Raw genomic sequence first — 21,938 nt, forward strand, 5'->3', positions numbered from 1 at the left:
GTCAGAGGCCTCTGGCCGCTGTCATGAGTTCGGTCATGAAATTTGTTTTTCAGTAACATGAAGGCAGAACAGACGTGACTGATTCGAAGGGACGGACTCAGATCAGGACACGTCCCAGACTGTTCAGCTCCTCACTCCTGTTTATTCACTTTGTCCTAATTACTGGAAAATCACTCTGTGAGTCAGACGCTTGTAGTTCTGACTCTGATCATCGATGAAGCCTGGACTCCGTCCCGCTCCGAGTCCACTTTCCTGAAACAGCTCTGACTCCGACACTGTCAGAAGATGAAGAAGAAGTGAGTGGAGGTAACGGGAGGACAGGATGTGATGTAACGTCCCAGCAGAGATGAGCTGAAACCCGGCTGGACGCTGTCCCGGCTGGACGCTGTCTTCATGACATCGGCAGAGATGTTTGGAAAAAGCAGAACCCAGAACGAAAGGCTCAGAGTTTCCTGCTGCTTGTGTAACAGCTTCACCTCTGGCTGCTCAGACACTCTCAGCAGATACAGGTGCAGAGTTCACACCTGTCAGTGAGACATTACAGCATCAGGTGGACCCCACGTCCTGCAGCCGAGCCGACCCGAGTCTCAGGCTTTGCTCTTTCTGTCCAGCTCTGCTTCCTTCAACGTGTTTGAGTAACAAAGTACAAGCAACAGCAAAGAGACACGAAGCCCTGATTTATTAGGAATGACTGAGCTGCACAGATTCATTGTACAGACACGGAATAAAGATCTTACTCATACAGATGATATTATGAAAACAGGAAGAAGAAGAGACAAAGTCTCACCTGGATTTTATCTGATACACCTGACACCTGAAATACCGAGAGAGGAAACGAGGCTGAAACGGAGCCACTCATCCTGAGAGCCTCTGAAAGCTGCTCGGCTGAGTCTGAGCTCCACTGAAAGAAACACGTCGGGTCCGACCAGTCCTGGAAGCAGAATCCCGTAAAGAGGCGCGTTTCTAGAAGGCGTACGGTCCCACGATGATGGTGAGGCGCAGCAGAGCGATGGAGCGATAGCTGAGAGCCGGGCTCTGCGTCACCATCTCCAGGTCCAGGACGTGCTCCCTGGGACCAATCAGAGGCCGCGTCATCACCAGCATGGCGCTCACGTTACTGGATCGCTGCAACAACAACAACCAATCAATCAAACATCTGAGAGAAGATTGTTCCTTTCTACAGACGGACGAGAAAATCTGAGATAAAAAATTAAAAATGATCAAAATATGAAGTGAAGAGATGAGATCACTGATCATTAAGGTTCATTTACTCTGACAGGACAGAATGTCTCAGAGTCACAGAGACGACGGGACACAGATCAGGTCTCTGTGCTAGCTTCGCGCAGTGCGGCTCACCCTGAGGAAGAACTGTCCGTCCTCATTGCCGGCTTTGATCCTGAAGGTGTTGTGCATGCTGGGAAACACGCTGGTGGCCTGGATCTGGAAGATGTCGGCCGGCACCGAGCGCTCCGACGTGATGCTCATGTACTTGTAGACGATGGAGGGCGGCAGTCCGCTGCACGCGCTCACTGACTGACAGCTGCAGCGCCTGGCGACACAGAGACAACACATCAGCACACTTCCTGTCAGGTGACTGGGGGCGTCAGGTGTACGTGACCGGTGTGAGGCTGGGAGCAGGGGTTTGATTTCAGTTGGTTGCATTAGCATTAGCATTAGCAAGTGGTTGCTACACGGTTACTATGGTGTGGTGCTGAGTTTGTTCTCAATATGGTGCACACAACATCATCTCCATAGCAACAGCCAATGAGGCCCATGGATGATGTAGCACCCAGAGTCATTCCACTGACATCAGAGGTCAGAGGTCAGGAGACGTCCTCGGTCTGTGATGGAAACTTTAACATGAACAGCTCCGTCTGCCGCTCACACACTCCACCGCCCAGGTGAGTCTCACCCCTCTCCGGTCTGGACGTAGGGCTGCTGGCAGGGGTTTCTGGGATAGCAGCGGAAACCTCCAAAGTAGTTCCAACACATCTGGTCCTCAGGGCAGCTCGGTCCCGTTTCGCACTCGTTAATGTCTGCGAACAGAAGCAGAACCGTGAGCCTGCCCGGGGGACGTCTGCACGCTGAGTCTCCAGCATCAGTGTTTAAGTTGAACGGAGACTCTGAGTCTCTGGACTCCGGTCACTGTACCTTGGCACATGCGTGTTCCCTGCAGCTGGTATCCTTCAGGACAGATGCAGCTGAAGGAGCCGGGCTGGTTCACGCACCGCCACTGACACAGGTAGGTGGACAGCAGGCACTCGTCCATGTCTGAGCAACAACAGCAGGAAACAGCAGCACCGGATGAAGGTTAAAGGTCACCTGCACCAAAACCAGTTCAGTCTGCTGTTTAAATGTTAACAGCTTGTTACACTGACACAATGAGTGTGTTCAGACCGTGGCAGCTGAGCTGGTCTGAGGTCAGCTCGTAGCCCCGATCGCACCGACACAGGAAGGATCCTGGCAGGTTGTAGCACAGGTGTTGGCAGGGGCTGCTGGGAACGCACTCGTTCACATCTGGAACGATTCTCAACAAAAAACGCACCATTACCACAACATCAGTCCGCCTTAAACACCTGGAACCTCAGAACACCTGGGGCAGCACACTCACCACGGCAGATGTTGAACTCGTCTGTGGTGAAACCGATCGGACACTGGACGGACATCAGCCTGGCCTGGTTGCCGGTGGTCTGGTAGTTGCCGTGGTGACCGCGTGCAGCGGGGAGGGGGATGAAGCGTGGAGGGGGTGGGCGGGTGGTCGGGGGGGCGGGCTCTTCCTCTCCGTCGTTGATGATGATCTGAGCGTTCTGAGGCAGACAGAAGTATCCTCCGTAGTGGTTGATGCAGCTCATCCCTCCTTTACAGGCGTCTGGCAGCGTGACGCACTCGTTGATGTCTGGGAAACGTCCACACACACACACAGCTGAACACACACCTCACACACACCTCACACACACCTCACACACAGCTGAACACACACCTCACACACACCTCACACACAGCTGAACACACACCTCACACACAGCCTCACACACAGCCTCACACACACCTCACACACAGCTGAACACACACCTCACACACACCTCACACACAGCTGAACACACACCTCACACACACACCTCACACACACCTCACACACCTCACACACAACTGAACACACACCTCACACACACCTCACACACCTCACACACAGCCTCACACACAGCCTCACACACAGCCTCACACACAGCCTCACACACACCTCACACACACCTCACACACCTCACACACAGCTGAACACACAGCCTCACACACCTCACACACACCTCACACACCTCACACACAGCTGAACACACAGCCTCACACACAGCCTCACACACAGCCTCACACACACCTCACACACCTCACACACAGCTGAACACACACCTCACACACCTCACACACAGCTGAACACACACCTCACACACACCTCACACACACCTCACACACAGCTGAACACACACCTCACACACACCTCACACACAGCTGAACACACACCTCACACACAGCCTCACACACAGCTGAACACACACCTCACACACACACCTCACACACAGCTGAACACACACCTCACACACACACCTCACACACACACCTCACACACACCTCACACACCTCACACACAGCTGAACACACACCTCACACACAGCTGAACACACACCTCACACACACCTCACACACACCTCACACACAGCTGAACACACACCTCACACACACACCTCACACACACCTCACACACACCTCACACACCTCACACACAGCTGAACACACAGCCTCACACACAGCCTCACACACAGCCTCACACACACCTCACACACACCTCACACACCTCACACACAGCTGAACACACAGCCTCACACACACCTCACACACACCTCACACACCTCACACACAGCTGAACACACACCTCACACACACACCTCACACACACACCTCACACACACACCTCACACACACACCTCACACACACACCTCACACACACCTCACACACCTTTACATTCCTGATCTTCAGTGTTGAACTCGTAGCCCTCTGTGCACTGTCAGGGAAGATCAGTCAGGTTATTGATCGATCAGTTATTGATCAAACAGATGAAATGGACAAACACATCATCAGTACCCCCCAACAACCATGAGCTACTCCCTAACAACCACCCAGAGTCACCATAGCAACCACCTCATCCACCTTAGCAACACCTCAGGTCCGGACACTCACTGAGTAGGTGACGGGTTCGTCCACCGGCTCAGCTGAAACCATGGAGATAAAAACACTCAGATGCATGAAGATCTGCAGCGTCTCCATCCTACAGGAAACAGGAAGTCAGACACAGAGAGGGACAAACTGATCAGCTTCACAATCAAATCAATGATTTCTTTGATTGATCAGTGAACCGTTTGATTCCCTAAACACTCAGGACCCAGAGTCCAGCTCCATGTCTTCACACAGATTCTGGTTCCGGGATATTTATCACTGTCTGTGGATCAGTAAGCATCGATCAGCTGATTAACTGATTAACTGCTTCACCTCTCAGTTCACCCACAGACATTCATTTAAACGGAGTCCCGGTACCCGGATCCAGTCCGGACCTCCTGCCTTCAGCACAGGGACTAACCGGTCCACCACAGACCCACAGCAGGACCAGCACACAGGTGACGTTCCTCATTCACACGCACACGGTGTGACGTCAAACTGACGCGGCCTTACCTGGACTCTCAGGTGTCGGTCTCTGGTCTGTAGGTGCGTTTAATCCGGGGGAGCAGGAGTCGGACAGGCGGGTGGTGTTTGTGTCTAAGCCGCTCACGAGCCTATGCGCTCATGCAGCTCAGCCCGTCTGCAGCTCCGCCACTGACGAGACCGGAGCGGCGAGGCGCGGTGCCGCCCCCTGCTGGTGAACACTGACTGAGAGACTGTTCACAGCTGACTCAGATCAGACATCTGTCCTCACCTGAGGAGACGGAGCTGAGCAGAGTCAGAGCCGACCTGCAGATTCATCCTGAGGGAAACACTCATCAGCTCTACGCTTACTGTTCATTCTGTCATCGTCCTGATTGTGAATAAAGTTTTTATGATTTGAACGGCACCGTCGTCACTTCAGCACAAAAACACAGGTGACAGTTCAACAACGTGACAGAGACTTTGCTCAGATTCAAAGTTCAACCTCAAACTAACGTGAAACGGAAAGGTGAGAATGGCCTGCACACCTGCACACACCTGCACACACCTACACACAGCTGCACACACCTACACACACCTACACACACCTGCACACACCTACACACAGCTGCACACACCTGCACACACCTACACACACCTGCACACACCTACACACAGCTGCACACAGCTGCACACACCTACACACAGCTGCACACACCTGCACACACCTGCACACACCTACACACACCTGCACACACCTACACACACCTACACACACCTACACACACCTGCACACACCTACACACACCTACACACAGCTGCACACACCTGCACACACCTGCACACACCTACACACACCTGCACACACCTACACACACCTACACACAGCTGCACACACCTACACACACCTACACACAGCTGCACACACCTGAGCTGCCCTGCTCAGACACAGCAAACCAAGAAGAACAAGACACATCTCGACCAATCACACGCTCAGAACTGATGAACAAACAAACAAACAAACAACAGGCTCCTGTTTTCAGCTCAGTCTCAGACCTTTTTTTTACAGCGTAGCCTGAATAAGGCTCCTCAGCAGGAAGCCTTCCTCCTCCTCCTCCTCCTCCTCCTTCAGCTGTGCATCAGCTGACTCACTCAGTAATCTGTGGGGTCAGAGGTCAACCTGCAGGTCAGACAGCGGAGGATTAGTCTGAGGCTGAATCAGGATCAGTTCACTGTCTCTCCTCAGGATCAACTGATCGTCTCACGTTCATCTTATTTTCAGTTATTGTAAACAGGTCTGGACCCTGGGGTGGGTCTGCTGGTGTCGTCCGTCCTCAGGGTTGGACGTGTTGCTCGCTCTGAGAAGCTGCTCAGCACAGAGTGGTTATCTGAGTGAGTGTAGTCAGTCTGACCTCTGACCTCTGACCCCTGACCTCACTCATCACTGGACGCTCTGAGTTAACAGACGAAGTTCTGACCTGTGTCTGATGCTGCCACGTGATTGGCTGATTGGATAATGACATGGACACGCAGGTGTACAGGTGTTGGGTGAGTTCAGTGCTCAGCACTGATCTGAGCTGAAATCTGTTTACTACTGACACTGCTTATTACATCATCAATCAATCAGCCAATCAGATATGAGCTGTTTACAGTGTGCGACCTGTGACCGCCCCCTCCGCCCCCCCGCTGTGGTGTGATGCCTGTTCCCCTGTGGGGGGCGGGGACTGCACCAGGATCAAGCGTCTATATTTACCTCAGATTAAGAGCAGAGAGACTTCCTGTTGTTCTCAGAGCAGCCGCCGTCACCTGCTGCACAAACAGCTCCAACTTCAGACGCAGGACATCGGGACATCGGGACATCAGGACATGTCTCTCAGCAGCAGCTCGGCAGCAGGCGGCCCCCCCTGGAGGAACAACAGCTTCATCCTGGGGGGGGGCAGAGACCCTCCTCTGTCTGACCAGGGAGAGACCATCATCGGAGTCTACCTGCTGCTGCTGGGTGGGTACACATGCTCTGCTGGGGCGGAAGGGTGGGGGGGGGGGACTCATGTTCAGTTTCAGTTACATCAGGAGTGGTGGGGTTTTTGGTGGGGGGGGGGGGGGTGACAATGGATGAGCCTTTCCCCTGGAGGAATAGAAGCTCAGTCTGGTCCAGGTGGAGCTTCAGGTGGAGCCTTCACATCCACAGTGAAGTGTAGGGAGAGACAGGTGAGAGGTGAGTGTGTCCTGGTGTAGGGGGAGGAGGGGAGGAGGGGAGGAGGACCAGGATGGAGCCTTGTGGTTGAGACACCCACCATGTTACCTGATCTGAGTGACAGGTAGATACAGAGAGAGAGAGAGAGAGAGAGAGAGAGAGAGAGAGATAGAGAGAGAGAGAGCACACCTGGTCCAAAGGTGGAGAGGAGGCTGAGCTGAAGGTTACGGTTGGAGGAGGACTCCACATCCACAGTGCAGGTGTTACTGTCAGACTCACACCTGACGGCTTCTCGTCTCTGGGCTTGTCTCAGGTTGGCTGTCCTGGTTTGGAAACAGCATCGTCCTGTTCGTCCTGTACAGACAGAGAGCCACGCTGCAGCCCACAGACTACCTGACCTTTAACCTGGCCGTCTCTGACGCCAGCATATCCGTGTTTGGATATTCCAGAGGCATCATTGAGATCTTCAACGTGTTCCAGGACAGCGGCTACCTCATCTCCTCCATCTGGACCTGCCAGGTACCAAACATGAGACACGCCTGAGACGGGTGTGAGACACAGCTGAGACTGAGGTTTACACAGAGAGGAGGGTTCAGACCCTCACTGGTCTGCTGTGACCACCTGAGCCTTTACACTGTCCTGTTTGTCTCCTCCAGGTGGACGGTTTCTTCACTTTGGTGTTCGGCCTGAGCAGCATCAACACTCTGACGGTGATCAGCATCACCCGCTACATCAAAGGATGTCACCCGAGCCGAGGTCTCAGTCCAAAGCTTTACTGTCTGTGTGTCCACCTGCAGGAGGAGGAGACCACACAGTCTCCACCTCCTCCTCCTCCAACTACACCGAATCTGTTCACATTAGCTCTTAGAAATATTAAATCTGTGTGTGTGTGTGTGTGTGTTTCAGCTCGTCACATCAGCAGGACCAGTGTGTCCATGTGTCTGCTGCTGATCTGGATCACAGCTGGATTCTGGTCTGGAGCTCCACTGCTTGGCTGGGGCAGTTACACAGGCAGGAAACCAACCAAACAACGTTCCGTAAAAGTTTTCTGATCTGACCTTTTAACCCCTGACCCCTGATCTCTGACCCCCCCACAGATCGTGGGTATGGGACCTGTGAGATCGACTGGGCCAAAGCGAACTACTCCAGCTTCTACAGGTCCTACATCATCTCCATCTTCATCTTCTGCTTCTTCATTCCCGTGCTCATCATGCTCTTCTGCTACGTGTCCATCATCAACACGGTGAAGAGAGGCAACGCTCTGTCAGCGGAGGGAGACCTGACCGACCGCCAGAGGAAGATCGAGAGAGACGTCACCATAGTGAGTCTGTACTACCCATAAGTCCTTGTGTCGTGTTTCATCCTGCAGCTGAGTGCTGACCCACATCAGCGCTGCAGACTGTAGGCGTGAGGTTCAGCAGCAGTGATCGGTCGTTCTGTCTCCTCCAGGTTTCCATAGTGATCTGCACGGCCTTCATCCTGGCCTGGTCTCCATATGCCGTGGTGTCCATGTGGTCCGCCTGGGGCTTCCATGTGCCAAATCTCACCAGCATCTTCACCCGCCTCTTTGCCAAGTCCGCCAGTTTCTACAACCCCCTCATCTACTTTGGACTCAGCTCCAAGTTCCGTAAAGACGTCTCCGTCCTGCTGCCATGTGCCCGTGACACCAAAGACACAGTCAAACTGAAGCGCTTTAAGCCAAAGGCGGACGTCCACGGCCGCCCTGCCGCAGGAGGAGGAGGCAGACTCAAAGTTCCTCTGAACCCGACAGAGAAGAAGTACTCGCCCGGGACTCAGCCCAGGCCGGCCCCTGGCCTGGACTCTGGGGTGGGAAGTCCGCCCTGCACGCCACCGCCCATCAACAAGGAGGTGTTCTACATTGACATGTCCCGGCCTTCTGAGACCGGCTCTGAGTTTGAATGTGAAAGACTCTGATGGACTCTGTGGACTTGGAGGAAGACCAGCTGCTCGTCTCTGATGGAGCCAACCGTCCTGGTTCAACCGTAAACACATGAAAGGTGACGGAGTGACGGACGTCTGATGAGATGAGACACAGTGGTTTCCTCCTGTCCAGGTTTCTGCAGGTTCACCACGGTAAAGACTCAACAACGTAGAATCAAGTTTAATTCCTGTTTCACCAAAACCACAGGCAGCGATGTGACAGTCACTGTTACATCACAGCACTTCCCAGCTGTGATGTAACATGTGTGATGATCATTTCTAATCATAAAAATAATTAAATCAATACAAATGAAAAATGGATGAATGGGTCAACCAATTAAAAATGATGATTCATTGAAGTGTTGCTGAAACCGTGACCTGTCAGCAAGCTGATGATCCTCCACCTGCAGCCGCAGCGACCGCGTCGGACGCCCACCGCACGGCTCAGCTCCACTGGCCAGCTTCTGGTCCTCAGGTCAGGACTCAGCAGTCCACCTACAGCTGCGGGACAAGGGACACTCATCTGAGGACAGCATTGTTCAGATTTTGGAGCTGAACAAGAGACTGAAGGTTTGAAAGAGAAGCAGAGGCCGGGCTGGGTGAGAGGAGGAAGAGGAGGAGAAGGACAGCTGGGAATAAGTTATTGTAACTCACCTTGTTAAATTTGCCCCAAACTGCTCGTTGGATGAGTCTCGGCCTGAAGACGTCTGCATGTTTGACTCGTTGGTTCTGTATCAGATGAACATGCTCATTCAGAGCCGCGTCATGTGACCTGCATTAACATCATGGCTGCTCCCCCCAAAGACTCGAAGTGCACAGGCCTGTTCAACGTTGCATGTAGCTTTAATTATTCCTGTGTTTCTAACCTGGGTCTTACACACACACACACACACACACACACACACAGCTGAGGCACCAGCTAAAGAAAAAATCATGTTCAAATAGAATAAAAAGTATAAATGACAAAAAGGTTTTCACATCATTTCCTTGAAGCTTTGAATCCTGGGACAGGTGAGGATCAGGTTTCACTCACACTTTGGTTCCACTGGTTTTGTGCAGCTGAATCAGATGGTTTTATTAATGTTGTTGTTGAGCGGGAAAATGTAAATGTTTAACTCTGCTGCAGAGAAATCAACATCAGCAGCACAGACACACACACACACACAGACACACACCATCTGATTTAGTGTGTCTGTGTGTGTGTGTGTCTGTGTGTGTGTGTGTGTGTCTGTGTGTGTGTGTGTGTGTGTCTGTGTGTGTGTGTGTGTGTGTCTGTGTGTGTGTGTGTGTGTCTGTGTGTGTGTGTGTGTGTGTCTGTGTGTGTGTGTGTGTGTCTGTGTGTGTGTGTGTCTGTGTCTGTGTGTGTGTGTGTGTCTGTGTGTCTGTGTGTGTGTGTGTGTGTGTGTGTGTGTCTGTGTGTGTGTGTGTAAGTGTGTGTGTGTGTGTGTGTCAGTCTGTCTGTCTGTCTGTCTGTCTGCCTGTGTGTGTGTGTGCACCTTCACCTGGACAGGTCTCACACAGAGACACCTGTGGACAGTTTGACATCACCAGTCTAAACGTCCTGGTTCCACAATGTGTCGAAAGAGAAGAAGAAACAAAACCACCGAAGAAGAAGAGTAAAGACATTTACAGCGATCAGCAGTGGGACGGACAGATGTTTGACAAACATCAGCACATGATGATGATCCACCTGTGTGTGGGTGATTCAGGCTCAGTCACGATTTTCACAAATGTTTTCATCTCCAAGCTTCGTCACTGAGCAGCCGAAGTTTCCCGACACGAGCCGAGCGTCTCCGATGAACCGACGGGAGGAGAGTCCTCCTCTCCGCATCCATTCCCGGTCAGAGGGTCGGAGGATGAGTCCGCTGCTCGCCGCTCTGTGACGGAGGAGCCCCAGCGGAACGCACCGGACACCGGAGAGGAGCCGTCCTCAGCCCGCGGTGAGTCTCATCGATCGCTCATCGGCTCTTATCCGTTTCTAGCTGGACTGTTATCGACAGATCGGCGCTGTGATCGATCCGCGGGCCGTGACGGTCTTTGGAGCTTCAAATCAGAAATCAGCCAAACCGCAGATCGACTGATCAGCTGATCGATAGATCAATGGACTGTCATCAGCCAGAAGATACACACACACACACACACACACACACACACACACACACACACTGTGTAGAAATGACTGCATGACGTAATATAGCCAAACTGCTTCATATGGTGTGCGTGTGTGCGCGGGCGCGTGTATGCGTGTGTGTTAGATATGTCATCTGATTACCTGTGTGAGGGCGGAGCTTGTGTCAGTGACCTCTGACCTGGAAAATATGATGTCACGTTTGTGCTGCTCGTGTGTGTGACGTGTAAAGACCCTGAGAGACGGATCCTGTTCACACCAGGTGTCCTGAGTCCTGCTGCACCTGAGTGCACCTGAGTGCACGAGGTCATTACAGACACGTGGAAACGCACCGAACGTCTCTCGTTCATTCGATCGTGAACGCGGGCAGACGTGCGCGTGCAGCAGGTCAAGCACTAAGGAGGAAGGTCTGGCAGAGAAGCTCGCGGACAGTGACCTCCTCCACGCTCAGGTGCCTCTGTGCGCGTGAGCACAGCTAACCATGATAACACGTCACCGTTATGAATGGCTGAATCCTCGTGGTCAGGCTCGGAGCCTCAGCACCTTCACTCTGACTCCAGCTGTGATATGAGCAGCTTTAAGCAGGAGAACAGTCCCCAGAGTCAGGAGTCAGGCAACATCCCATCATCCTGAAGGACAACGTTCGTGGACAGCCTCAGAAACCAAGAGAAGAGACGAACTAACCTCAACTGGCCAGGTCAGTCACCTGATCTCTGTCCACCTGCTGAAGGACAGATTACAGGAGACCACAGCAAGAGGAGCTGAAGGAAGCTGAGTGTCAGCAGGGAACAGAGCCTGCTGAGGTTTATGGGCTGGAGACAGGAAGTCACCCCCTGCAAACACGATGGTTTGGACCCAATGTGTCCACTGACTCTTTGTATTACTGATAAACCGTGTGTTTAAAGGCCTGAATCTGCAGCTTCTATCCTTTTATTTCAAAGTGAATGTGCTGTGGCTCCGAGCCTGAAGAACAGAGCAGCTGTGGCAGTCCAGATGTTGGACGGTGTGGACGGGATGCGAGTAATGACACATCGCAGCTGCTCCTGATGTGTGTTGGTAACACAGCTCAGGCTGAGACGTGCTAGCACTTTGCTGTCTGTCCCTGTCGGCGTCCCGTGTCCCTGCACGATGACCCAGCACGGTCCGGTTCAGCCTGAACCCAGATCAGCCTGAAAGCACCTGATGTCCAAACACAGGCTGATCACAGTCATCCAGCCGCACTCACCTCGTTTGTAGAAGCATTACATAATGTGATGTAGGACCTCCCACTCTGTCTCCTAGCAACAGTAACCATGGTCTGTTCTGTGGGCAGCAGAGCATGATGCAAAAGGCAGACTGTTACCATGGCAACGCCCTCTGAGACTGCAGCGTGCACACACACACACACACTCAGTCCATCAGCAGAAGAAGCTCAGGGAATCTGCAGAAAGCTGAACCTGTGTGTTTGTGTAGAGGAGCTGGACGTTTTCCTCCGTCACTACGTTCAGTACCAACGTTAGAGGAAGTGCAACATTACAGACCTTTCACACTAAAGGCATGAGTTCAGTGTTGTGTAGAACAAAGCCTTTATTTCCTACGCCGACCCTCAGACTCTCTGAACCGTCCACCCTGAACCCCAAACAGGTCTGACCGTCTCTGTCTCCGTCTCTGTCTCCAGGTCAGCCATGCCGCTGGTGAAGCGGATCATCGAACCCAGATATTTGTGTCGCGGCACTCTGCCTGATGGGGTCGCCAGTGAGCTGGAGTGTGTCACCAACAGTACCTTGGCCGCTGTCATCAAACAGCTTGGAGGACTGAGTGAGTGATGATGGTTATCACTGTAACCCTGGGTCCACAGAAGAATGTCTCCTCACACCGGTCCTTAATCTCACAGTGTTGTTGATAACGTTGTTGGTTGTTGTGCGTTGTGTGATTTCATGCAGGTCGTCATGCGGAGGACATCTTCGGTGAGCTGTTCACGGAGGCCAACAGTTTCTACCTGAGGATGAACAGCCTGCAGGAGAGGGTGGACCTGCTGGCAGTGAAGGTCACACAGCTGGACTCCACCGTGGAGGAAGGTGCATAACAAACCCAGCTGCTGGTTCCCACAGCGCCGACATCGGAAGATGTGGTGCTTCATTCCATCCATCAGTCCTCCTGCATGGATCCAGCCTCATGCTCCATCTCACTCCTAACCTGTAAGGTGCAGAGAAACATGGTCTCAGACTGAAGCGCTCACTCTCAGCCGAACACACTGCAGCTCAGCGAATCAGGGACGAGGTCCAGGCTGGTTATACAAGCACTAAGGTCTCTGGGTAAAGGTCCAAGCAGCCGTATTCCAGCTGTGATAGGCTCCCTCCAAGTCCTCAAAACACACGAGCACTGGATCCTGTGTCCTCTCTAGGACACTTATCCAGCACCCTGATCCAGGCTGAACATATTTTTGCATTTTCCTGGGAACAAAGTCAAAAGCTGTGATCGGCCATTTGTCCAAAAACAACCTGATATTAACCAGTTGGCAAACGTAAGCTGTGCTGGGCCCCCACGACACCTGGAACCCAGCCAGTCACTGAAACCCCAGCAGGCGAAGCCCAGAGTTCCAAAAGCACAGGGTTAGAACCGAGTGAATCACAGAACAACTCATAAATAATGTTTGTGTGATTTTACTGTCACATCCTGGACTCCCCTGAGACACTGAACCCAGAGGGAATCCAGAGCCTGGACTCCCCTGAGACACTGAACCCAGAGTGAATCCAGAGCCTGGACTCCCCTGAGACACTGAACCCAGAGGGAATCCAGAGCCTGGACTCCCCTGAGACACTGAACCCAGAGGGAATCCAGAGCCTGGACTCCCCTGAGACACTGAACCCAGAGGGAATCCAGAGCCTGGACTCCCTGAGACACGGTTCAGAGTGAGGGATGAAGGAAAGCTTCCTCTCCTTCCTCCTCCTGTTAGCCGAGGGTTTTTCCTGAAACCTGCTTCTCTGACCCTGGTACCGCCGCCCATTACTCTGTGAAGTCATGTGTTGGTGAACCAGTGATGCGTGTTTGCGTGGTAACATTCAGACCAGGTGTGAGGTCCAGCCTGAACCTGACCCTGCTGCCGTCCTTTGCACCGAGAATTTCAGACCTGACTCTGACTTATTTTTGTTCCTGAGCTGAAACTAATCCACATTAACCGTAGCTGTGTAAAATCGCGCTCAGGTGTGGCGTGGCGGCGCAGCGTCCTGGTGTGTAACAGCAGTGTTTGTGCTGCAGTGTCGCTGCAGGACATCAACATGAGGAAGGCTTTCAGGAGCAGTACCATTCAGGACCAGCAGGTGGTGTCAAGGAGCTCCATCCTCAACCCGGTGCTGGAGATGTACCAATGCTGCGACAAACCACCCCCCCTCAACATCCTGACACCCTACAGGTGAGATTAAACCCCGCCCACATCCTGTAGACTGGTCTGCAGGTTAGACCTCAGCTCTGAACCAGGATCAGCCTCTGACTCTGTGACAGCAGTGTGTGTGTGTGTATGTGCGTGTGTGTGTATGTGTGTGTGTGTATGTGCGTGTGTGTGTATGTGCGTGTGTGTGTATGTGTGTGTGTGTATGTGCGTGTGTGTATGTGCGTGTGTGTATGTGCGTGTGTGTGTATGTGCGTGTGTGTATGTGCGTGTGTGTGTATGTGCGTGTGTGTGTATGTGCGTGTGTGTATGTGCGTGTGTGTGTATGTGCGTGTGTGTGTATGTGCGTGTGTGTATGTGCGTGTGTGTGTATGTGCGTGTGTGTGTATGTGCGTGTGTGTATGTGCGTGTGTGTGTGCGTGTGTGTGTGCGTGTGTGTGTGTATGTGCGTGTGTGTGTGTGTGTGTGTGTGTATGTGTGTGTGTGTATGTGCGTGTGTGTGTATGTGCGTGTGTGTGTATGTGCGTGTGTGTATGTGCGTGTGTGTGTGTGCGTGTGTGTGTGTGCGTGTGTGTGTGTGCGTGTGTGTGTGTGTACGTGCGTGTGTGTGTGTGTGTGTGTGTGTGTGTGTGTGTGTGTATGTGCGTGTGTGTGTGTGTGTGTGTGTGTGTGTGTGTATGTGCGTGTGTATGTGCGTGTGTGTGTGTGTGTGTGTGTGTACGTGTGTGTGTGTGTATGTGTGTGTGTGTGTATGTGTGTGTGTATGTGCGTGTGTGTGTGTGTGTGTGTGTGTGTGTAGGGACGATAAGAAGGACGGTCTGAAGTTCTACACCGACCCGTCGTACTTCTTCAACCTGTGGAAGGAAAAGATGCTGCAGGCCACGGAGAACAAACGCAAGGAGAAGAGACGACAGAAGGTCCTCCATATGTCTGTCTGTTTCTGTCTCTGTCTCTCTGTGTCCCTCTCTCTCTCTCTCTCTCTCTGTGTCTCTCTGACTTGCTGTGTCTGTGTCTCTCTCTGTCTTGCTCTGTCTCTCTCTGTCTTGCTCTGTCTCTCTCTCTCTCTCTGTGTCTCTGTCTGTCTCTTTGTCTCACTCTGTCTGTCTAAATAAATGGACATAATAAAAACTGTTGTGTGTCCAGGAGCAGAAACACGTGGAGGAGTCTTCAGGACGGGAGGTGAAGAAGGTGAGACTTGTCCTCTGTTGTCCTCCACGTTCCATCGTCTCTTGTCCCGCGTTGCTCTGACAGTTCTTCTTTCTCTGAAGGTTCGAAAAGCTCGTAACAGGCGGCAGGAGTGGAACCTGATGGCCTACGACAAAGAGCTCCGCCCAGACGCTCGAGTGACTCCGTCACCTTACCACACCTCCGACGGCTCAATGTCACCTGACAGGTAAATACCCACATCCGCACTAATGTGAAGTCATGTTACTACTTCCTGTTCCAACCCCCATCAGTGTAAAAGCACGCAGAGAAGGTGAGGAGCGTCAGGTGTAGCTCATGTGAAACCTCAGCAGAGGAAGATGAGCCGCAGTCGGAGCTCAGACCATGGGAACGCAGCTGACGCTCACATGTCGAATGAACCTCCCCCACCCAGGTCAGGGATGTCAGACGACCCCTCCTACCCTGCCAGCCCCCACCACCATGACACCCAGGGGCATGATGGGAAGGATCACGCCACCGTGCCGACCGGTGGGAGCGGTCAGACTCAGTCATTGGACCGCGCTCTCCGACCCACCTCTGCGTCCTCTGCAGTCACCGCGGCGACCATCCGCCAGCACTCTCTGGGACGCAACCAGCCGCATCATCACCACCACCACCCGTTACCTCTCACCGGCTCAGCCAATCAGAACGGAGCACGGTCCAATGCCGCCAAGGAAGCCAAGTACGCACACACGTTTTTAACTGTTGTTTCCTACAGAATGAGACGGGTGAAGCGGCTCAGAGACACGTCCTGTCTCCGTACCAGCTCTGCTCTGACTCATGCCTCTGACCTCCGTCTCTCCTCAGTGACCATCAGATCCCTCCAGCCCCTCCGCCACCCCCCCCTCTCATGCCATCAGCAGGACAGATGGGATTCGCCAACAGCTCCACCCACGCTACTGCCATGGCAACACCATTGCACCCTGCAGCCGCTCCAGGTAACCAAGGTAATGGCCATTTTGGTTTTTGTCTGTCTCACTGGGATCCAGATAAAAATATTTAGAAATCAAACGCCTGCTTTCATGTCTGCAGGTGGAGCGGCCGCCCTCTCCCGCCCTTACAGCCCCTCACCTCCCCCGCCACCCCCAGCTAACTATGTCCCCTCCCCCTCCCGGCCTGGAGGCCAGGCCCCTCCCTCGGCCGCTGCTGCGCCCCCGTTGCCCCCTGTGACGGACGGCAGGAAGCCTCCCGGTGGACCGAACGTCCCGATGAACGACGCCCGCAGCGACCTGCTGGCTGCCATACGCAGAGGTCAGTGATGAGTTTACTCTGCCTGTTGGTCTCAGAGGATCAGGACGTACCCGACTGTAGCACAGGCTGTTTGATTAGCTTTAGCTCAGTAGCAAATTAGCCGCAGTTTAAAGTGAAGTCACATTACCACTTCCTGTTCCAAGCCCCGTCAGTGTAAAAGCATGCAGAGAGGGTGAAACAGTGTCCTCGTGAGTTTGGTTTCCGTCCTATGCTGTTACACTGGAGAAGTCCAGTGTGTGACCCCCCCCCCCCCCCCCCCTCGCTCTGGTCTCAGAGACGGAGTGTGAAACCCCCCCCGCCCCCGCTCTGGTCTCAGAGATGGAGTGTGAACCCCCCCCCCCCTCGCTCTGGTCTCAGAGTGTCCTGTAGCCTGAGCTTCTGGTTTCTTCTGGTCTGCAGGGATCCAGCTGAGGAAGGTTCAGGAGCAGCGTGAGCAGGAAGAGGCCAAGAAACGAGAGCCCACAGGAAACGATGTCGCCACCATCCTTTCACGCCGCATTGCTGTTGAGTACAGCGAATCAGAGGAGGAGTCCGAACCTGAAGACCAGGAGTGGTCTGACTGAGAGGAGGAGGACTGGGAAGCTCCCAGTCTGACGGTTCTACATCAACACAGAGCCCGACCCCCTGACTCTGTGAGGACGGATCAAAAAACCAGAGCAAATCAACAACCAGTGACGTCAGTGGAATTAAGACGACTTTCCAAAGCCTGAAACAATATACTGATTCAAAAGCAGTTTATAATAGTTGTTGATTATTATTTTGTCATTATTAGTAAATATTATCAATCAGTGACCCTCATTTTCCTTCTTATGGTTTTCGAGCTGCTGGAGGCGGAGCCTGAGTGGTCTGAGATGACTTTACTGATCCTGGTCCAGTGACGGACTTTTCTAATTCAGAGTGAATTCAAATTGTGTGTGTGTGCATACGACATATATACAGTTTTATGTACACATGTCACAAAGTTGCACATATCACACATTTACGTGTGTAACTGCAACAGTGCAGATTTACATATGTATGTAACTTCGGCTAACGGAGAGCGTAAATCTCAAAAACACTCGTACGTGTGTGAACATCAAGGATGATGTGTATCAGAGATGTGTAGATGTGTGTAACTGCAGTTCAAGAAGAGTTCAATCACATCTGATGCAAATTTCTGTAAACAGTGTAACTAAGGGAGAAAACGTATCAGAGTGACATACAGCAAACTGACGTATGTAAATAACTGCATTTAAAGGAGGAAGTTTAATATTCTAAATATTATTTATCCAATACAGTAAGAATGAAAATCTGTATAATTACAATGAAGATCCCAGATTTCCTGGTTTGTAGCTGCAGCTGCAGGAACGTGTGCGTGTACATTACGGGATGTGCACGTCGTAAATCTGCGTCATTCTCAAACCGCTCTCCTTTAGATTTTACTGACCCTCTGATGCTTCCTGACCAGGTAAATGATCAGGATTGTAAAGAACTCTGTGGCCTGTAGGAGGCGCTGACAGGGGCTCAGACTGATTCACACTAACTCGTTAAAGTGGTAAAAAAAAAATATTTGGTATTTTTACTTGAAGCTGATTAAAATGAAGAATCAGACACTGATCAGTTCTTTGACTGTGAGCAGCAGCTTGTCCAGCAGGTGGCGCTCATTCAGGTGTTTCTGTAAAGAGACGATGTTCAGGAGGTGCCAGAAACAAAAACCTGTCGATGGTCTTCATTTTGTTTTCCAGTGGTTGATGTTGCTCTGTGCTCAGATCAGCTGTGACTCAGAGTCCCGCCTTCTTTTCGTCAGCTGTTCAGAAAATGTTATTTTTCTTATATTTAATATATTTATTGATTTCTTTTGCTGCTTAAACAGAAAAAAAAGTCTTAAAATATCAAAATGAAATAAAATATTTCAGTTTTTCATTTTTCATATTTCAGCTGATCTTTTTTTGGTTTTGCTTTATTTTTGTTATTTATTATATTACTGTTATTTTTTAATTAAATTTTTACTCTCACATTTTTAACGATAAATTTTTCTGATTCTACGATTTATTTTGTTGTTTTCTGTTTTTGTGAACATTGTTTTTTTTATGCTGGTTTTTCATTTTAATTTAGTATTTTTCTGAGATTTTTTCCTGCAGTGCCAGTCGACGTCCCATGATGCATTTTGTTCTACTTGCCTGATGTTATCTGGCAGCATGAGACGGGTGCATAGGATTCATCAGTGTGATGTAATGATGACATCATCCAGCAGACATCGCCCCCTGGTGTCAAACTGTTGTAACTGTTTCAGGTCAACTTCATTTTTTATTCAGTATTTTCTGTCTGTCATCGCTGATGCTGATGATGTAATCACCTGTCATCAGAAAAAAGTATAATGAGGGGGCGTGTACTTCCTGTGCTGTACCATCTGTGATTGGTCGTAGACATTTGTTGATTTATTGGTTTATTGATCTGTGCTGTGTTCTCTGCTGTGATTTGCATGTTGGTGGAAAGAAACCCTGTGAAATAAGTCTGTCTTCAAAAGAGAAAACTTTATTAACCAAACAGGTGTGTGTATGTTTATTCATGAACAGCTGATTGGATTAATACTGTTACATTAGATTTAATGCTTTATTACTTTTCTCACATGAGATATTACAGTATTTCTTCAATCCAGTTTAATGAAAGCTAATCGAGTTAAACTGATTTGTAAATACTTCAGATTTTATTTGTTCACTTTCTTTTTCTTTCTTTTTTTTTTTAAAAGAGCTTGGAGCTGCAGAGTGAAAGCTTCAGAGCTCAGAGTGAAAGCTTCAGAGCTGCAGAGTGAAAGCTTCAGAGCTGCAGAGTGAAAGCTTCAGAGCTGCAGAGTGAAAGCTTCAGAGCTCAGAGTGAAAGCTTCAGAACTGCAGAGTGAAAGCTTCAGAGCTCAGAGTGAAAGCTTCAGAGCTGCAGAGTGAAAGCTTCAGAGCTGCAGAGTGAAAGCTTCAGAGCTCAGAGTGAAAGCTTCAGAACTGCAGAGTGAAAGCTTCAGAGCTCAGAGTGAAAGCTTCAGAACTGCAGAGTGAAAGCTTCAGAGCTCAGAGTGAAAGCTTCAGAGCTGCAGAGTGAAAGCTTCAGAGCTCAGAGTGAAAGCTTCAGAGCTGCAGAGTGAAAGCTTCAGAGCTGCAGAGTGAAAGCTTCAGAGCTCAGAGTGAAAGCTTCAGAGCTGCAGAGTGAAAGCTTCAGAGCTCAGAGTGAAAGCTTCAGAGCTCAGAGTGAAAGCTTCAGAGCTCAGAGTGAAAGCTTCAGAGCTTCATGTTGCTGAAGAAAACGTAGTGAAAGTTATAGAAATAAATGAAACCTGAAAGATTGAAGCTCTGTGTTTCTCTGAGGTGGGGGCGGGTTCAGGTCTGACAGGCCCCTCCTCCTCAGCAGGTACAGGTCTGTGATGTGGGTTTCTCTGAGGTGGGGGCGTGGCTGCTGTGGATGAACTGTTTCAGCTTTTAAAGCTTCAGTGAGATTTTAAAGGGAAAACTGAGTCTGACTCACCTTCACTCAGGTAACACACCTGAGATCCTGTGTTGTTGTCTCAGAGAATCAAAACGTTGGACTCAGCCCCGTGAAACATCAGCAGCATCACCATGGTAACAGCTCCTGTCCTCCAGAGGGCGGTATAACGGCCGAGATTTCACCGAGAAGAAGAAACGATCCTGGACAGGAAGCGACCGAAGGAGCCGCGGAACCCGGATCCGTTTTGAACTCGTCCGCGGTGACACGCGAGACTTTCCCCTCTGAGAAGTGAAGTGATCGAAGGAAACAGATTCACAGTTTCCCGCTATGTGAGTCCGGATCGAACCGGGCGCGGCAGCTCGGACTCTGCAGCTGTTTATCGTTTCCGGTTAGTGCACGAGATAAAAAAGACCCAGATCCAAAAAGATCAAACCGTGTCCATCTGTCCATCTGTCCTGAGTTCGGTTTCAAACATCAAAACAACAGAACCAGTGAAAATCAGCGAGTGTTTTCCTGTTTATCTGCGAGGAGCTGAAATACGAAGCAACGGGAATTAAACAGGAAGTGAAGGGTCAGTCTCACACAGCTCCCACGTGTGTGTGTCTGTGTGTGGGTGTGTGTGTGTGTCTGTGTGTGTCTGTGTGTGGGTGTGTGTGGGTGTGTGTGTGTCTGTGTGTGGGTGTGTGTGGGTGTGTGTGTGTGTCTGTGTGTGTCTGTGTGAGTGTGTGTGTGTGAAGCAGCAGTTGTGTTAAACGAATCAGGAAACACAGACATAGAATCAAACGTCCCCTTCACATCCTCCTGTTGTGAAATGCTTCAGTCTTGAGTCTGGGGTGTGTTTGTTTCGCAGACATGTCGGTGCAGGTGTGGTGCCTGTCGTTCCGGCAGCCGTACGCCGGTCTGGTTCTGGATGGGGTGAAGACGGTGGAGAGCCGCTGGAGGCCCCTGCTGGCCCCGCTGGAGAACCAGACCCTGGCGGTCCACATTGCCCGGCGGGACTGGGAGGGGGACGAGTGGCGGGCGGTGCTGAGCGGCCCGCTGGAGATGAACGAGGCTCAGATCCAGGAGCTCCTGGAGTCTGGGGACAGGTTTGGCCGCGGCGTGGTGGCAGGTAGGACAGGATGTCTGCTTCCTCTGATGCTCGTCTGTGAGGAGTCTCTGGGCTCATCACCTGTCAATACATCTCTTTCAGGATTGGTGGATGTAGGTGAGACATGGCTCTGCCCCGCCTCCCTGCAGGAGGAGGAGCTACAGCACCTGGAGCGGTCGGCCATTCTGATTGGCCTGCAGGAGAAACACCTGACTCGCCTGTCCAAACCTCGCTGGCTGAAAGAGCCGCTGAGCGCCCAAGGAGGTCGTGACCTCTGGACTGTGGAGATCCCTGCTGAGCTGTTACCATGACGACACGTGATGCACACAGATAGCGACTGTCATGAATTTTACAGACAATCAGCGGACGGATCCTGCTGGTTTCAGTGTAGCGCCACCAGCAGGTCAAACTCCACACTCGTCCCAAGCTTCAGTTCCTCATGAGAAACTTCTGAAACATGTGACTGAACCGTTTTCCTCAACCCAATTATATTCAGTGATGAATGCTAACATAGCATGCTAACATGCTAACACTTTCTCTGGGAATGTTGAACATAATAAACTGATGTTCTCAGACGTTGTTGTTCTTCAGTTAGCTGAATTCATTAGCTAGCTAATCCTCCATGTCCTGTCCTGTCCTGC

The 21,938-nt window shown here is 51.4% G+C and overlaps 4 protein-coding genes across 5 annotated transcripts; 3 read left to right on the forward strand and 1 right to left on the reverse strand.

Moving 5' to 3' along the window:
• Positions 1-679: 679 nt before the first annotated feature.
• On the reverse strand, positions 680-4,810 carry si:ch73-173h19.3 (uncharacterized protein LOC563864 homolog). The gene is made up of 9 exons (XM_041036322.1): positions 4,722-4,810; positions 4,233-4,320; positions 4,011-4,056; positions 2,612-2,896; positions 2,398-2,517; positions 2,152-2,271; positions 1,913-2,036; positions 1,357-1,549; positions 680-1,125 (listed from the first exon to the last, which is right to left on the reverse strand). Exons 2-9 carry the CDS (start codon positions 4,317-4,319, stop codon positions 964-966), a joined length of 1,137 nt encoding a protein of 378 aa, XP_040892256.1. The 5' UTR covers position 4,320; positions 4,722-4,810; the 3' UTR covers positions 680-963.
• Positions 4,811-6,536: 1,726 nt separating this feature from the next.
• opn6a (opsin 6, group member a) lies at positions 6,537-8,799 on the forward strand. Its single transcript, XM_041036321.1, has 6 exons — positions 6,537-6,669; positions 7,178-7,383; positions 7,521-7,620; positions 7,771-7,875; positions 7,962-8,185; positions 8,314-8,799. The coding sequence occupies exons 1-6, from the start codon at positions 6,537-6,539 to the stop codon at positions 8,797-8,799; spliced, it is 1,254 nt and encodes a 417-aa protein (XP_040892255.1).
• A 3,798-nt stretch (positions 8,800-12,597) lies between these two features.
• LOC121180805 (wiskott-Aldrich syndrome protein family member 3-like) lies at positions 12,598-17,317 on the forward strand. The gene is made up of 10 exons (XM_041036455.1): positions 12,598-12,730; positions 12,856-12,990; positions 14,171-14,324; positions 15,100-15,217; positions 15,444-15,488; positions 15,569-15,693; positions 15,898-16,185; positions 16,311-16,450; positions 16,536-16,754; positions 17,154-17,317. The coding sequence occupies exons 1-10, from the start codon at positions 12,598-12,600 to the stop codon at positions 17,315-17,317; spliced, it is 1,521 nt and encodes a 506-aa protein (XP_040892389.1).
• Positions 17,318-20,284: 2,967 nt separating this feature from the next.
• Positions 20,285-21,872, forward strand: zgc:110222 (uncharacterized protein LOC550336 homolog). Of its 2 annotated transcripts, none has more exons than XM_041036298.1 (3): positions 20,285-20,595; positions 21,058-21,318; positions 21,400-21,872. In XM_041036298.1, exons 2-3 carry the CDS (start codon positions 21,060-21,062, stop codon positions 21,606-21,608), a joined length of 468 nt encoding a protein of 155 aa, XP_040892232.1. In that variant the 5' UTR covers positions 20,285-20,595; positions 21,058-21,059; the 3' UTR covers positions 21,609-21,872. The 2 variants fall into 2 exon arrangements, with proteins under 2 accessions (XP_040892232.1, XP_040892231.1); XM_041036297.1 differs by having other exon boundaries at positions 20,286-20,778.
• Positions 21,873-21,938: the final 66 nt, after the last annotated feature.

This window comes from Toxotes jaculatrix, chromosome 4 (genome assembly GCF_017976425.1).
Source record: "Toxotes jaculatrix isolate fToxJac2 chromosome 4, fToxJac2.pri, whole genome shotgun sequence".
In the NCBI taxonomy this organism is placed as follows: Eukaryota; Metazoa; Chordata; class Actinopteri; family Toxotidae; genus Toxotes; species Toxotes jaculatrix.